This window comes from Austrofundulus limnaeus, unplaced genomic scaffold (genome assembly GCF_001266775.1).
Source record: "Austrofundulus limnaeus strain Quisiro unplaced genomic scaffold, Austrofundulus_limnaeus-1.0 Scaffold78, whole genome shotgun sequence".
Taxonomy (NCBI): Eukaryota; Metazoa; Chordata; class Actinopteri; order Cyprinodontiformes; family Rivulidae; genus Austrofundulus; species Austrofundulus limnaeus.
The window spans coordinates 727457-740495 of record NW_013952480.1 but is presented as its reverse complement, the minus strand read 5'-3'; the positions used below and the strand labels follow the sequence as shown (position 1 = coordinate 740495).

Genomic DNA, 13039 nt, shown 5'->3' with positions numbered 1-13039 from the left:
GGCTAAACTATAATACATAAACACAAAAGTGCAGAGTATAATTCCAGAGTGCATTCGCATACTTCCTGGCCTGGGAACGCCTTGGAGTTCCCCCGGAGGAGCTGGAAGAAGTGGCTGGGGAGAGGGAGGTCTGGGCCTCCCTTCTGAAGCTGCTGCCCCCGCGACCCGACCCCGGATAGGCGGAAGAAAATGGATGGATGGATGGATGGATGGATGGTCTGTCGTACGATAAGTAGCCACAACCCTTTTGCAAAACTTAAGACGTATCTATCTTATTGATCTATTTGTGGCTAAAACTTCAAAGTTTGGGCCAACAAGCATGTTTTTATGGCCGCTTTAGGAAGGTTTTAAAGATAAAAATATAAGGCAAATCATAGCTGGATATGTGACTGTGCATCAAGGCAGTAGTTGAGTGAGAACTCCTATATTGGTCCAGCAACACCGCACACCTCCAGGTGCTTTTAACTGTTCTAACTGGAGGAGAGTGGGAGGAACAAAAGTCTAAAAAAAGGAAAGAAMGATTGAGCAAACAYTAGCAGTAAGAAAAAAAACAGTATTGCAGTGTAGCTTTTGCCTCTGCTCAGCGAGACAGGTGAATAATCCTTTTTTTTACTATAAAAAACTAATGCAAACATGTTTAGTCCAGGTATGATGACTAACAAATTCTTCTTACATTTTTATAAAAAGGTATCCAAAAGCAGAGTGCTAGACTGATGAATCACTCTGGCAAAAAGCGAGGACTGGTTGAGTTTATCAAAGCTGAAACACATTAGTGAGTGGACAAGGTAGAAAATAATGGAAGGGAATGTGATTAAAGGTGAACTTTGATAATCTGACGACCTTCTCCGCGTGTCCAGGGGCTTGAGAGGAAAAGCAAGCAGAGAAAATCTGCAACAAAAGCAACACAAGAGCTAAATCAAACATGGCCGCGCGCCCAATTATTTACCCATTTCACACCTCTTGACACAAATCGCAAGTTATATAAACACATTAGCTGAAGTGCACGCCCACTAACTTACACTTGCACTTGTGCCTGAGCAGGTGCCTATGCCTCATTAGCCTACATCCCACAAGGATAAACGGTGCTCCCTGCAAGTACCGACTTAATCCTGCAGAGCCTCAGTCATCAGGGGATGATACGCTCTGCGAACGGCCGTCACACAAACACACGCTTGTCCCGTCTTCCTGCCCCTTTGCACAAAAGCCAAAGCAGAAACCCTAAAGCCAACCAGTGACCCAGTCCCAGAGTCTGAGCATGGCAGATGGACCCCTATTGATAATTTACTAACACCCGCCCACCATCTGTGCTGCCATTGAAGTTGCTGTCAGGTGAAATTGAAAAGGGTTAAACATGCAAACAGTGCAACGCTTCATCACGATATGCTCTAACTTAATAAACACATTTCTACATTTTATGCACCATTCTAAAAAAATATACACAGTAAAGATGCAGAACTTCTCAAATATTTGCGAGGTCAAAGGTTATCATCGAGGGAGGAGCCTCTGCTTGTTTGTTTCTACCTTTCACCGTAAATTCCGTGAATCACTGAAGCAATCACCAACTTTTGGAGTAAAAAAAAATCAAGATGACTGCCACAGCTTATCAGGCATTAAAAAGATTAAAAACGGCAACAATTCAGCTATTTTTAAAGATACTGAACGAAGCTTTGGGCTGGTATTGAGAGTCATCCACAACACATTTTCTAAAAAAGATGTCCAGCAAAATTGCAAGAGAGTGCGCTTTTTTAAAAGCAGCTCCATCACTTCTCAATATGGAATTAGTCTAAAACTCTGGAATTTAGGGAGTGAGTGATACACACTCCAAGAAACGCAAGGCGTTCGTTTGCACCGTTTATTGGTGTCATATCATAAATCTTTATATAATATTTTAGATAAAATTTTTGTTGGATTCAATCTGTGATCAAAAATACCAACCAGACTTTTGTCATGCATATAATGAACAACAAACTAAAATTAAAGTATCAAATGTCTTTCATCTGAGCTACAAAGTGCTGTAATTGCTTAGAAATAAATGTGGATGGAATGAATAGTTGGCCAACAAATTAGGCCAATTTTTGCAGAAATGTAAATAATCAGTATTGGCCTTTAATCAGCTTAGTATACTCAGGCATAAGCCGATAAGGAGGCAGGCACTTTTGTTGGCAGAGCACTATTGTTACACATGACACTTTGTCCTGGTAATGTACTTTCTACAATGAGAGCGCCTTTACCAGCACGAGTGCTCTTTGTTTGGTCTTTCAACAAATATGTAAAGTAACTTTTTAGGTCAAATTAAAAACATGAGCCCTGTGTTAATCCTACTGTTTCTTTTATTTGAACTACTGAAAGCATTCACTCAAATYATCCAGTCATGGTTGAGAAAGCTCTGATTTTTTTAAGTGGGTTTCTGTAGAGCGCATATTAGTATTCAGTATCTACAGCAGAATGCTGTTAGAACTAGTGGTGGTGACACAAGTTGTTTTCTAATAGTACTTTTCCAGTCCAGGTGCCTTTCACAACACTGCCACCCACCCTTCTTCTTGAAGAGAAAAGAAAAAAGAAAGAAATGGATAAAGAAAATAAAGGGGAAAAGAAAAAAACAACTTCAGTGGCATTAGTTTCTGCCATTAAAGTTTATTTTGAAAAGATTATAAAGTGGAAACAGGGGTCGTGGGTGAGCTCAGCTAGAATGCCTGAATATTATGGAGTACAAATTCTATGCTTCAATTCTATTCCACAATCAATAACTATATTAACTTCAATTGTTATGAAGATACTGTATTTAATAAAAATAAGTTTGACTTTGCAACATAGCCTTTCTAAACGCATTGAATTTGGCCTCTTTTGCTTTAAGAACCTCCTACCGTTTCTGACACTCCCACTTCAGCACGTCTTCACAATGATTCATGCTGTTTACAAACGTTCATAGGAGCGTTGTAAGACAAAAATCTCCTTGACATCCAAATATATTTCCTTGATGAAGGCTTTTAAAAAAAGGACTGGACTAAGAATCAGTTAGTATTACAAGCTCACCAGACGTGCAATCCACCAGGACGTGTAGGAGTGGCGTGGGGGGAGAGTATTCTGTGGGGTGGGAGCTCGGCTGGGGACTGAGATCCAGGGAGGAGCTTTGGGCAAATAGGTGGAGCTTTGTATGAGTGAGCATTTAGGCAGTTCCAAATGGCTACTACCGGAGATTGAAGGATTTCTCAAACATACATGAATGTGTAATGGACATCTTCCTCATGTTGTTTTTAAATCAACGATGAACTCAGTTCAGAGATCCTCTTTGTGGTTGAATATTTTTTACTAAGTACAAAGTTGATGTGTGTCAGCATCAATTTTTCCTTGGTAAAAAATGTGTTTTTTGTCATTTGAATCACAGCACCAGCTTTTCTTTTTGACATTTTGGGGTGGTKKTGGCAGAGTGGTTAGTAGTAGTTGTCCTGGAACCGGAAGGTCGCCGGTTCGATCCCCCGTCCATCTGTCTCAGTTGTTGTGTCCTTTGGCAAGACACTTCACTCCTAATGCCTCTGATGTGTGTCCCATCAGTATATGAATGTGATTGGCACTAATTTGTCTCCATAGTTCATTGTACATGTTAGCTTTGTAGAGACCTAATAGAGTGTTGTGTGAATGGGTAAATGAGGACACAGATTGTGGTGTGAAGCACTTTGAGTGTCCTGGATGAATGGAAAAGTGCAATATAAGTACAGTCCATTTACCATTTCGATTGATTCGCCTGAGACTACATCTCCTGGTGGCTTAAGCTTGTTTTATACTTCGAGTTGCACGCCATGTTCCCCCTTCTGAGCAACAAAAAGTTGCGTAACTTCCATCTGCTCTCCCGCTGCCGACAGCCATCGTGTACATTATTTTTATTAATTTTATTTACCGTTATTTAACCAGGCAAGTCCCGTTGAGATCTCAGATCTCTTTTACACGGGAGACCTGGTCCTGAAGGCAACTTATTCTACATGTTGTTAGGGGTGGGGGAAACCGGAGTACCCAGAGAAAACCCACGCAAGCACGAGGAGAACATGCAAACTCCACACAGAAAGGCTGCGTTCCAGTAGTCCTGGGAAGTGGTAATTTCCCATTTCCCATTGGTAGATTTAAACTGGAACGCCCATTCCAGTGGTAATATTCAGGCCTGTYGCGATAGTCAATAAATCAATTAATTGCACGAAAAGTTATTTTGAGGTCGGTAAAAAAAATGAGGACGATAAGTTTMATTTTCTTGCTTGTTTGTTTACTTCGTCTCTCTCCCTCTCTGTGCTCCGCTGCACAGAGGCTCAGCTGACTCCTCCCCTCCTGTTTTCTTAGTGTCGGAGGAGTGAACTCTCGCGTTAGTGTGAGAGCTCATAGCAATAAGAAACTAAAGAAACGTTTCAAAGCAGAACGTGGCTGCTGCAGTGTCGGAGCACTTGCACAGCCTGAAATTCGCTGCGGGGAGACACAGAGAGAGGGAGAGAGAGAGAGGAGGAGGAGAAGAGGTGGGAGCTGAAACTCCCCCAGACCCGCGACAAACTCGTCAAGACTTTACCTGTAGCTCCCAAAAATAACAGGAAACTTAAACGCACCATCTGTGTTTTAATAAAACACCCCAAAAAACCTGTAGCTGTCCCAACAACTCATGAGGAAAACTTCGAACTGTCTGTTTTCCTCCCCGCAGTGCTCTGCTTGTCTCCTCACTGACTGTCCCCTCCTCACACACACACACACACACATAGACACATTTGTTCTTCTATCCTCATGGGGACTTTGCATTGACTTTCACTCATTTACCAGTATTTTCTATTACCATTTGACCCTAAACCTAGCCTTAAACTTTACATGGGATGTGAACTGGGCTTATGTCCCCATAAGAAACTGTGGGTCCTCACCAGGCTGTGTAGTTTGCTTCATCTCTAAAGAGATGCTGCTCTTTNGGATTTGAACTGGGCTTATGTCCCCATAAGAAACAGTGGGTCCTCACCAGGCTGTGTAGTTTGCTTCATCTCTAAAGAGATGCTGCTCTTTAATATTGTTTATTTACTGTCTTAGTTGTGTGTGGTGTTTAAATTTACATTTTGTTTTTCTTTGTTTTTTTTTATTCAAGTGCATTTTTTGTTAGAGACTGAGAGTCCACTTTGTTAAACATGCTTTTAAAAGTTAAAGTTTATTCATTTATTACACTTACATATTACGCTTTTATAATTATTAGTTGTAAAATGGTCACCAGGCAATATTATCGCTTATCGCAATCATTTTTGAGACAATTAATCGCCCAGCAAAATTTGTTATCGTGACAGGCCTAGTAATATTCCACTCGTAAAGTGGAAGAAATGAAACTGCCCCCAGTTTCGATTTCAAGATGGAGGCTACTCGCAGCTTTAGAAAGTGAACTTTTACTATTAATTATCTTGCTTAATTTTTTGTGCATGTTTAATCACTTGCACAAGTAGTGTGTTTTCTGTGAAATGCTGTACGTGTTAAAATCAATGTTTATTTGCATGACGTATGTACATTGTTTACATTGTACCAGCATTGTAGCTAGGTTAGCAGCAACAATAAAATCGCCTGTCGGCTAACTGGAATGCAGTTTCGTATGGTTCGTTGGGAAATGACGTCACCACCATTTACCAGTTCCCGGAATACAATGTAAACGGAATGCAGCAAAAGACTGCGTTCGACTGGGTTCGATCCCCAGTTCGGATCGAACCCATGACCTTCTTGCCGTGAGTTGGTGCTAACCACTGAGCCGTCGTGCCCCTAGTCGGAACTCTGCGATGCCAACCTTGCGGCTTGGAGCATGTGATCACCACCATTAACAACAACAGAAAAGGTTTTTCCTCTGCTGACTCTTCACCCAAAACAACACTGATCGTTGAGAGAGAAAAAACTTAWCACTATTATGCAGACCCATTTAAAAAACTGTCCCTTTAACCCATTTCTATCTGCACCTATCCAGACAGAAACCACCTCAAGATAAACCATTTTCGCAGATGGAAGAATTTCTGTCAGTCTTCCCCAATGCAAAACTTTAAAAACAACAGGATCCCAGCTTACACCAACCAGGATTATTAGAAATATGGTTCTCACACCTTGGTCAACATCAAATTCAAGGACCTTTCAAGGACTTTCCAGTACCAATTTCCTCAAATTCAAGAACAACACGCAACGGCAATTCCCTACTGCTACAGCAGAATGTTGCCAATAAACATTTTTAATATAATGTAAATTCAACGAAAAACTGAACAACATAGAAGAAAGCTGATTAAATGTATACCCTACATTCAAATCTACAATAATGACATGTAATTATGTCCTGGGAGGTTCAGCAGCTCAGTTTGGGAAGAGGGGATGTGAGCATGTCCTGATGCTTGGTGAGGACAGGAGGAGATGTGGCGCTCTCATCTGGGCTCAGAAAAAACAACCCGCTCCGCTCTGCTCTGATTGGGTAAAACTATGACTATGGCTCACGTTAGTTGTTGAAAGCCACATCAGTTTACAGTAATCCTGAGTTATCCACCGCAACAAATGTAAGTTTTTAATTTATTTTATTATTTTTTACAGATGATGAAAATCAGTCGTGCGAATAGAGAACTTCAATCCCCCAAAAAACATTCAAGGACTTTCACGGAAAAGTGTAATTTTTGGCTGTTTTCACAAACTTTCCAGGGCCTTGAAATCATTTGTTCAAATTCACAAACTTTCAAGGATTCAAGGACCCATGGGAACCCTGTAGAAATGTATTACTATACAGTATATTCTGTAATCATCCATTGTGCCAGGCTCTTCCTGGTAACGTGAGCCTCTGAGCTCTTTGTCAGTCAGGGGACACTGGCAGCCATGTCCGTGAAAATCCCTGCCGAAGTTTTATTGGATGAGATTAAAGGTAGCGAGGAGAGGTGGGGGGGGGGGTGGAGCAAAGCATGACACAGCCAGGTGATGTCTCCACAGCAACGTGGGTCGCGTGCAAACATGAGCACAATGAACACAATAAATGAGGCCCGAGCTAAAACACAGTAACTTGCACCCAGCCTCCTGAGACTGTAGCGTTGTTGGCTGGAACGTGCACCTGTCTTCACCTCCACCGTCATCTATTCCTTCCTTCCTGGCAGCATGAAGTGTACAGTAAGAACGTGCCTCGGAGAGAACAGAGGGTGGTGAGAACAGGAAGTTGTGAATCACAGCAGCTCGACTTGCAGGCATCAATCAGAGACATTAAAAGCTTCAGTATTCGCACGGTCGGACTTCTCAATCGCACTGTTTTCTGTTTTTATTGTATTTCCTCAAGACAGACCCCTTCCTCTACAATCACTTACAAGGGAGGACGGTATAAGACGCTTGGTACGAGCACAAACAGGATTAGATCAGACGTCATCACGGGCCACATGGCTAAAAGCCTGACTCGAGAGATGGGGAAGGGTGAAGAATCAAACGTGCTGCCTCGAAGAAGAAGCGAAGAACACTCAGCAACCAAGCTCAGCTTATTCATTAATAAGATTAGAAAAAAAAAGTGATAATAAACAGATTTTAATGACCTTTGAGTCAGTTTGGACCTGCTCTCAACTTCAGCACACTTTAAAACCTCTGAATTATTTACTGTGTATTGATTAGATTTAAGAGCTCGTTCAAAGGCAAAATAGAAAACAAAGTAAACCTTGCATTGCGAACATCAAGACCAAAGATATTCATGTTAAGTTGCTTTCAGGTCCGAACCTCCCCTGGAAGACTTCTGTGATTTCAGTGAGATTTACCTGGTTAAACAAAGGCAAAAAAAAAAAATAAGTATAATAAAAATCTAATAGCATAATTGATTACGGATCACATGCAAGATTAAACAAACCGACTACTTGAATTTGTATTTTTAAGTAAAAACAAAGCCAAAATACAGGCAATCTTAATTTTTTTTGTTGAACATTTACAAGAAATAAATCCACTTTAACTCCATGAAATTAACTTATAAACAATATCTTATCTTACAGTAAATTTTACTTTGTGTAGTCATTATTATGCAGTCTGTGTCGCTGCATTTCTGGTCCAATTACCGCAACAGATAAGGATTTCACATCAACTTATGCTTTCCATTATCACTAGTTAAACACTAATTTAATATAACATGAAGTGGGTGACGACTTGGCTCGTTAGGCTACAACAGATACAAAACTGACACGAGTTCAGTTTATTATGAAAACAAATTGATCAATAAGATAAGTCTGATTAAAGCAGTACAACCAGGAGGATTATGAGCAACGTCTAAATCCTCCTTGTGTTTTTGGAATACAGGAATAGTTATTAAAATCATTTAGGATTATGCAGCGTTCAAAGGCTCTGGTTGAATATTTTTTCTGTTTATGTAAATGTAAAGGTTTGGAAAACAGCCTTTAATGGTTTAAGACAGGGCTATTCAACTGGTGGCCCGCTGGCCAGACGTGGCCCACGAGTGACCAAAGTTCGGCCCGCCAATTGGTTTATTCATCTCTTAAGCCCAAACCCCCGGTTTTCTACTTTAATTACTCTAAGTTCTTTTAGTTAAACATAGAAATGTTTGGTATCTACAGAAACGTCAGAATCTTGGCTAGAAGCTGGTAAAAACCATTTACATAAACACTCAAGACAGTTAAAACTACAAGCAGTTGAAGATAAAATGATGAAAGTGAAAATAAAATTGGTTTAAAATTTGGTAAATCAGAGATGTCAAAATATTACTTGTAATGGGAGGCAAAATGTGATCTTTTTGTTTTTGATAATGTTTAATTATCACTACTTTTATAGGGTTCTTTATGTTGTATTCACGATTAAATACAGTAAAATAAACTAATTCAAAGGTAACAGATCTTTGTAATACTTGGTTTATTTACATAATGACTTTAATTGCTGGATGTTCGGCCCCTCAGCTATTGACCGGCAGTAACTGTGGCCCCCGGAGCAATTTAGTTGAATAGCCCTGGTTTAAGACTTCTGTTTTGGCCTCACTCCAACTAGCTATTAGCTCATTGGCCCAATCAGAAAAAAGTGTTTCTCCAAATTGAGGTATTCAAACAGCTACCTACAACAGGTAAGATATTGATTGTTAACATTTCTTCCACAAAAAAAAGGGGGGGGGGGGGGGTGGTAAGCCTTGTAAATCTCATACACCTTACAGAAAACATTAGTGTGAATAAAAAACAAACAAACAACAGGTAATCCTTTTAGTTAAACATTCGATAAGATCAAGACAAAACTAAAATGTAAAGTTAAACTTTTACAGAAATAGTTGACTGTTTGAGCTCCAGAGTGTTTGCAACCAAAAACAGCCCTGTTTACCCAGCCACAGAGTAGGTTCAGCTAATAGGTGGTAGTTCAAGGCCTCTTTGAGGATACACACACATTAATGTGGTGTCAACATACACAAACACACACACATATATTATATGTATATAAGAATATTCCAATCAGATATCAAATGGTGCATAAGTAACCTTACAGGATCAGTGGGGGACAGTGTCAGAGAGGTTTCTCTGCCTGCAGGAACAGTCTGTTCAGGATGATTCAGGTGTTTTTACAGCTTCTGCTCCACTTTCTGACGATTAAGGGAACAAAAGAAGATCAATTGAGGATGGCATTTCTCTCTCTCTCATGCTTCMTTTGATAATGATGTGCACCTATTAAAAGGCCTATCTAGTGGCTGTCTGGAGCATCTTCCTATAATTTGGCATGATGTAACTGCATGCCGGATCTGTGTGTCTTATTGTGGAGGATGTGGCCCCGTCTCCTGCACCACAGTGCAACACAATAGGGCCGATGCACGAAATGCCGCATTTATGCCCAAGAGCAGCTCAAGTCCTGATTCATTTTACAGGTAATTACTCACTTTTAGATTCGCAGTCGGCGCAGTATTTGTTCTCCTCCAGCGCCAATAATGAGTTGAGGACCGCCTGATATCTGTCAACGTCTTTCACAGATTTGCCCGTCATCACGCTGCTGATAAAGTCCCCCTCCTTCCTTCTGCAGTCCGTGCCGGTGTGGCTCTTCTTGTCAAAAAAAAAAGCGGCTCCTTACTTCCCGAAATGAAAGCGGCGCGAGCGAGCAGAAAGAAAGGTGATGCGTTCAGTTCCTCCTCTGTTTCCTCCTCCTCGATGTGTGTGGAGACCAATGTTTTACAGAGATGGGATGAGAGCYTTACAGTCAACCGGCGTGCGCATGTTTTTTTTTTTTTTTTTTTTTTTTTTTTGAGGTACCCCAATCAGAAAGCAAGCGCGCAGGAAAACAACCACGTGATTTCCACAAAGTGCTTTCGTCTTTAAGCACATCTGTAACCTATCACTGGAGGTTTTAACTGGAAGCGCACGCACCTGTACTGCCGCCATGTGGCCAATTAGAGCACTACTATTGAGATTCAATGAATGGTTTTCTCCAGGACGCAAGAGGGCGCACAAGTACGAATCACAAGCAGGAAGTAACTTCCTCGTCACCTCATTGCAAAATGCACGCACCTTCAAAGTAAAATACACAATATGCTTTTTTCCCCTTAAACAACAAAATGTGCAAAATTTACACATAAAAATGTTTTTATATCCACATATGTGTATTATATTTAATACTAATTCACGTTTATTTATACAAATTGCGAATTCTTCATCAATTTCTCGTCCGTGTTTCTTTTATTTTTTAAGTAAAACCGGAAACGTTTATTATATTTGGGCTAACTTTTGTAAACAGGACGTGAGTGACGGAACTGGTGATTACGGAAATAACTGTTCAGCAGGAATCAAATAAATAAATAAAGGATTAATCTCGGGTTACCACCGGTGCAAGCCTATATCTCTTTCCACAATGTCTCGGCAGTCCAACCGAACAACAGACAGCAAAAAGATGGTAGGCGCCATCCGGCCCGCGGGATTAACAGCGACTAAGCTAACAAACTAGCAGAAGGCTAACCGTAGAAATGACTTACGTGTCCTCCGACTACCTCTTTCCTTTGCTCAGGCTGTTTGACAGTCATATGTTGTTTTTCAGCATGTGTGTTTATAAGGTTTGAAAGACAAATGAGCGTGTTAAATGTGTGTACCGTTCAATAATTTGAGAATAATTGCAATTCGTTTTAGCACACTAGCTATCATTGTTTATTTGGGATACATGTTAATACAGAATGTAGCTTATTGCCTGTCTATAAACGGTGGCTATGTTGCATATGTATAAGTTCTATGCTATACAATTTTATAGTAAATCTAACCGAATCTGAGTTGGCCATTAAATGAGGACTATTTAAATAAGACTAAGTAGAGATATCAACATTTGCCACAGTATCAAATATTAAGAGATTTTTGCTAACAGTCATAATTAATTATGAAAACAATCATGATTAACATGCAGGGTAATGTGAGTAAAACTCCTAAATCATTCTATTTATTGCAACACCAAAACAATTATGTGAGCTTTGTTGGTGCAGCAACCCAAGCCAGGACTTTTTTTTTTAGTTAGATGTTGAGAAATAATGGATTTACACAGTTAAGACACATGATTTTGCTATAATAATAAATGAGTGCAATGTGGTTAATGACATAGTGTGTTGTTTTAATTTTTATTAAAATTTTGATAAAATTGCAGCTGCATTTTTTTTCAGCACTAGGAGCTGTCTATAAACCAACTTACACAGACAAAAATGCAACTTATCTTTTTTTAAGTCTAAAATACATTGACAGATTTGATTAAAATAAAGTTTTTTTTTTTTGTAACTTCTGAGCAGAAAATGAATAATGGAAATATATTTTTTTGTTTCAGAACTCTGAGTTGTTCACACTGACCTATGGAGCTCTGGTCACCCAGCTCTGTAAAGACTATGAGAACGATGAGGAAGTCAACAAACAGCTGGACAAAATGTAAGGACACTTTCATTATTTTCAGATCCTTATGACCACCTGCATTTCATTATTTTTTCGTTCTTTCTTTATTTTTTGTTGTTGCAAAACCAGCCCTTGACATCACAGCCTAGACTCCATTAGAACCTGGCTAGTCCACTTTATTACTTGGCAACAAGTCAGCATCAGCAAGTTCTTGGAAACCCTGTAAGCTGACAAATGAAGCCTTTATGAGGTGGCCTTGTTTGTTCAGCACATCCCTCAGATTATTGATTAAATTGGTACATTGAAAATACAACAAGGTATTGTGATCTTCAAATCATTCCTAAAGGCTCTCTACAGCTTGTCAGAAATGAAAACAAAAAGTATTTCTCAGCCATCGGTGAACACAGTTCTAGTTAGGAAAATAACTTTGTGAACACATCAGTGTTTAGATAGGTAGAAGGTTTTTGTTACACCACTCACATTCAGCTTCTTGTTATCTCTCAGCGTGTGCACATTTCTAAGCCTGACAGATGTAACCCTTAATGCACCAAAATGTGAGTTTTACCACCTTTCATTTAAAGCATTATTAACCATCTTTTAGCAGTTTTAGCTGCAGTAGCTCCTCTGCAGGATCACAACATGACTTCGCTTTTGCACGCGTCAGTCGCAGTTTTACAGGTTGTCCTTTAAAGTATTTTTAGACGTTTGAACTACTGCACTACCACACTTTAAGACAAGTATGACTCGTGCCTAAGTTGCTCAAATTCTTAAGTGTCCCGATTTTGTTCTGCCACCAATGCATTTACTTAAACAGAAGGTTTTCATACTGATTGTAACTCCCCTCCTAGAGTACTTAATGTTTTGGCAAATCTGTTATCATTCAATCATCTTAATTATATCTTTGAAGTTATTGATTCAGGTAAAGGATGGCACAGTCAGCACACGTTAATGTTATAAAATATTCAGACTTTTGCCTTACATGTCACAATACAGTGACTTGTAATGTAGTGCAGTGGGTCCCAAACTTTTTATCTTCTGACCCACAAAATATTCATGGCAAAAACCTGTGACCCCAAATATTACTGGTCTGAGGACATGAACTTTGTTAATAACCCTAAAAACACAGGCTTTTTTGACACAGCTTGTACACAAACATAAATACTTATTTATACTTATTTTGTGTTTTTGTAATAGTTATAGGGAAAATATTACATCAACAATTATTT

General features: G+C 39.6%; 2 protein-coding genes across 5 annotated transcripts in view; one reads left to right on the top strand and one right to left on the bottom strand.

Annotated features, from left to right (window-relative positions):
• smap2 (small ArfGAP2) overlaps positions 1–10405 on the bottom strand; it is an 18346-nt gene extending 7941 nt beyond the window's left edge. The window contains exons 1-2 of one of the 4 annotated variants that reach the window (XM_014011195.1): positions 9842–9931; positions 9455–9550 (exon numbers count right to left, since the gene is read on the bottom strand). Coding sequence is in view for 3 of the 4 variants with exons in the window: in XM_014011190.1 (XP_013866644.1) it covers positions 9842–9944 (103 nt within the window). In the remaining variant the exon portion in view is untranslated. Of the gene's footprint in view, positions 1–7648; positions 7746–9454; positions 9551–9841 lie in introns of all 4 variants that reach the window. The other 3 variants (XM_014011192.1, XM_014011190.1, XM_014011191.1) reach the window with 3 other exon arrangements.
• Positions 10406–10678: 273 nt separating this feature from the next.
• Positions 10679–13039, top strand: part of trappc3 (trafficking protein particle complex subunit 3) — a 7696-nt gene continuing 5335 nt past the window's right edge. Inside the window, exons 1-2 of the mRNA XM_014011189.1 lie at positions 10679–10845; positions 11752–11849. Of these exons, the coding sequence (XP_013866643.1) occupies positions 10804–10845; positions 11752–11849 (140 nt within the window). The 5' untranslated portion in view covers positions 10679–10803. The remainder of the gene's footprint in view (positions 10846–11751; positions 11850–13039) is intronic.